This window comes from Myripristis murdjan, chromosome 22, assembly GCF_902150065.1.
Source record: "Myripristis murdjan chromosome 22, fMyrMur1.1, whole genome shotgun sequence".
In the NCBI taxonomy this organism is placed as follows: Eukaryota; Metazoa; Chordata; class Actinopteri; order Holocentriformes; family Holocentridae; genus Myripristis; species Myripristis murdjan.
In genome coordinates, this window is record NC_044001.1 from 2,058,712 (window position 1) to 2,062,524 (window position 3,813).

Below are 3,813 nucleotides of genomic sequence, written 5' to 3' on the forward strand. Positions count from 1 at the left end.
CGTCCAGCAGGATGCCTTCACTGGCCTTAAAACTGGACAGGAAATCTCAGTATTCGGCCGGGAGCGACATGAGCGATGTTTCGGGGCGATGGGGACGAAGGGGAGGGTGATGAGGAGCGGCGGGACGCGGCGCGGGGCGGCTGCACGGGAGCTGAGGCTGAACTGTTGTTGGTCATTAAAGCTGAGAGCGCCACCTGCAGGACGAGCTCAGGAGGACGTGTGTGTCCATCAAACCATCACAGGCCAAACTCAAACAAATGAAGAGCAGAAAAACGTCCGGCGGCTCGTCCTCTCGCTCTGTAACTCCTACACTTCACAACTCTGACCTTTGTTTTTTTTTTTGTTTTTTTTATTGAGCCATCCGTCTGCTGGCCCCAACCGATCTTGACCTGTGATCAACTTTATGTTAGAATTGCAAAAAAATAACAACAATAATAATAATAATAACGATAAAAATCTCCATCCTCACTAAAGTTGTTTAGTCTCGTCTTCAGAGCTCAAATTCTGTTTGTCTTCAACTTAAAATTAAAAATCTGCCAGTGGGATGAGATAATCCCACTTGTTTCCAGTGCAGTTTCTCCTGTTTCAGATCTTTCAGCGTTAGTTAGTCCCTCCGTTCTCTGACTTCTGCAGGCGGAGGGATTTGAACCCCACGACCCCGCGAGCGTCCGGCCGCTGTGGCCAGTTTACAGTCCGACTCAGCAGCACAAAGCGGTCAGCGGTGACACTTTGTGCTGAGTCAGTTTTCTGCTGAAATGCTTGTGAAACTACGGTGGCCCTGAGAGCTCAGCACACCGCAACTCAAGAAAACACAAGCTGATTAACAACACCTTCATCAGTCTGAAAATCCGAAAATCAATCTGGAGTCTGTTCACGGTGACCAGACGTGTTCAACACTGCAAAAACTCAAAATCTTACCAAGATTATTTGTCTTATTTCAAGTCCAAAATGTTTTATTTCTAGTCAAAATATCTCATTACACTTAAAATAAGACATGATCACCTCAGAAGTAACTTGTTTTTAGACAATTTTCACTTGTTTCAAGTGAAAAGTTGCTTGTTTCATTGGCAAAATTTGTTTCTTGTTTCTAGCTGATTTTCACTTATTTCAAGTGAATTTTCACTTTTTCCACTGGCAAATTTTGCCAATGAAACAAGCAAATTTTCACTTGTTTCAAGTGAATTTTCACTTGAAACAAGTGAAAATTGTCTAAAAACAAGTTACTTCTGAGGTGATCATGTCTTATTTTAAGTGTAATGAGATATTTTGAGTAGAAATAAAACATTTTTGACTTGAAATAAGACAAATAATCTTGGTAAGATTTTGCGTTTTTGCAGTGAACGCTTTAAATGTCCTCTGTGTTTCCTGAGCGCTGTGCATGTGACGTCAGACTGATGAAGATGTTCCTTAATTTGCTTGTTTTTTTGCCAAATTTCCTAAAAAGCTGATGAAAAACATTTGAACCAGTGATCCAGTGAAGTCGGGTTGATTCTGGCAAACAGGCCGCTCGTCCTTTCCAAACGCCTTCAGCCACGACGCTGCTCTGGTTTTACTTTGAATTTATTTAAAACAACATCTCGAGCATCGTGTGTCCCGCCCCTCGATGGCCCTGATTGGCCCGCTCAGGTGTTCAACCCGGAGGGGATCAGCACTGATTAGTGCAGGAAGCAGGTGGGATTATCTCGTCCCGCTGGCAGATTTTTTTTTGACCTGGTTGGAAGAAAAACCAAATTTGAGCCGTGGCGAGGAGCCTGGGCGACCCGTGAGGACGGTTTGTTTCTCCTGCTCAGTCCCTCCTCCTGGCGGCGGCGTGGCGTCCTAGTCCTCGTTGTGGTTGTACAGGGCGTCGGCGGTGGGGTTTCTTGCGGTGCGAGGGCGGCACCAGGTGGTCGGGCAGGTCGGTGGGCAGCTCGTAGCCCTCCAGCTTCACCTTGATGAGGTGCTGGGCGAGCGCGAACTCCTCGTCGTCCAGCATGCCGTCGCGGTCGCAGTCGGCCAGCTTCCAGATCTTGCCCAGCACGGTGTTGGGCAGCCGCGAGTTCATCATCTCCTTCTTGGCGTTGACGCCGGTGATCTTGCCGTTGACGGGCATCAGCGTGTAGAAGATCTCGTCGTAGCGGTGCTTGTCGCGGCTCACGATCCAGTCCTCGGCGTCGGCCCCGGCGCTGATGCCCTCGCCGTAGCCCTGGCCGAACGGGCCGTCCTGCGAGCCCTCGAAGGCCCCGCCCATCACCATGGCCGGCGGCTGCTTGGACTCCTCCTCCCGGATCATGGCCATCAGCACGGCGATCTTACTGGCCAGCATCTTGTCCACCGACTCGATCAGCTTCATCTTCAGGGACGGGAACTTGCTGAAGTCGTAGTGCTGCAGCTGGTCCTGCAGGACAGGAGGGGGACATGATCAATATCAGGCACCGATCGATCAGTATCAGGCACCGATCAATCAGATCAGACACCGATCGATCAGTATCAGGCACCAATCGATCAGCATCAGGCACCGATCGATCAGTATCAGGGACTGATCGATTAGATCAGACACCGATCGAGTAGATCAGACACCGATCGATCAGTATCAGGCACCGATCGATCAGATCAGACACCGATCGATCAGATCAGACACCGATCGATCAGTATCACACACTGATCGATCAGTAACAGGCATTGATCGATCAGTATCAGGCGTCAATCGATCACTATCAGGCACCGATCAATCGGTATCAGGCACCAATCGATCAGTATCAGACACTGATCGATCAGTATCAGGCACCGAACGATCAGATCAGACACCGATCGATCAGCATCAGGCACCAATCGATGAGTATCAGGCACCGATTGATCAGGATCAGGCACCAATCGATTAGATCAGACACCGATCGATCAGTATCAGGCACCGATCGATCAGATCAGACACCGATCGATCAGTATCAGACACCGATCGATCAGCATCAGACACCGATCGATCAGATCAGACACCCATCGATCAGATCAAACACTGATCGATCAGCATCAGGCACCCATCGATCAGGATCAGGCACCGATCGATCGGTATCACACACTGATCGATCAGTATCAGGCATCAATCGATCACTATCAGGCACCGATCAATCAGTATCAGGCACCAATCGATCAGTATCAGGCACCGATCGATGAGTATCATGCACATATTGATCAGTATCAGGCATCAATCGATCACTGTCAGGCACTGATCGATCAGATCACACACCGATCGATCAGATCACACATTGATCGATCAGATCAGACACCGATCGATCAGAATCACACTGATCGATCAGTATCAGGCACCGATCAGTATCGGACACTGATTGATCGGTATCGGACACTGATTGATCGGCGTCAGAGTGAACAGAAACCTGGAGCCTGAATATGAGCCGGACGTCCCAGCAGCTGAACCAAAACATCCGGATTACACAACAGAGGAGCAGCAGCTGCAGAGGAACACACTGTGTGTGTGTGTGTGTGTGTGTGTGTGTGTGTGTGTGTGTGTGTGTGTGTGTGTGAGTATGTGTGTGAGTGTGTGTGTGTGCGTGTGTGTGTGTGTCCCTGCAGGTCAGGGGAGTACACATGTCACCAGGGGAACTGAACTCTGTAACACCCCGACTCTCCAATAATCCAGTAAACACACAATCCACACACACACACACACACACACACACACACACACAGGGAGACACCTGCAGTGAAGCATCTCTCTACTGGCCTGACTGTCCTATGAACCAGCTGCATGATGTGTGTGTGTGTGTGTGTGTGTGTGTGTGTGTGTGTGTGTGTGTGTGTGTGTGTGTGTGTGTGAGT

General features: G+C 49.3%; 1 protein-coding gene across 1 annotated transcript in view; it reads right to left on the minus strand.

The window, feature by feature from the left end:
* Window positions 1–1,287: 1,287 nt before the first annotated feature.
* Window positions 1,288–3,813, minus strand: part of ehd4 (EH-domain containing 4) — a 40,089-nt gene continuing 37,563 nt past the window's right edge. Inside the window, 2 exon segments of the mRNA XM_030044099.1 lie at window positions 1,288–1,860; window positions 1,862–2,377. Of these exon segments, the coding sequence (XP_029899959.1) occupies window positions 1,819–1,860; window positions 1,862–2,377 (558 nt within the window). The 3' untranslated portion in view covers window positions 1,288–1,818.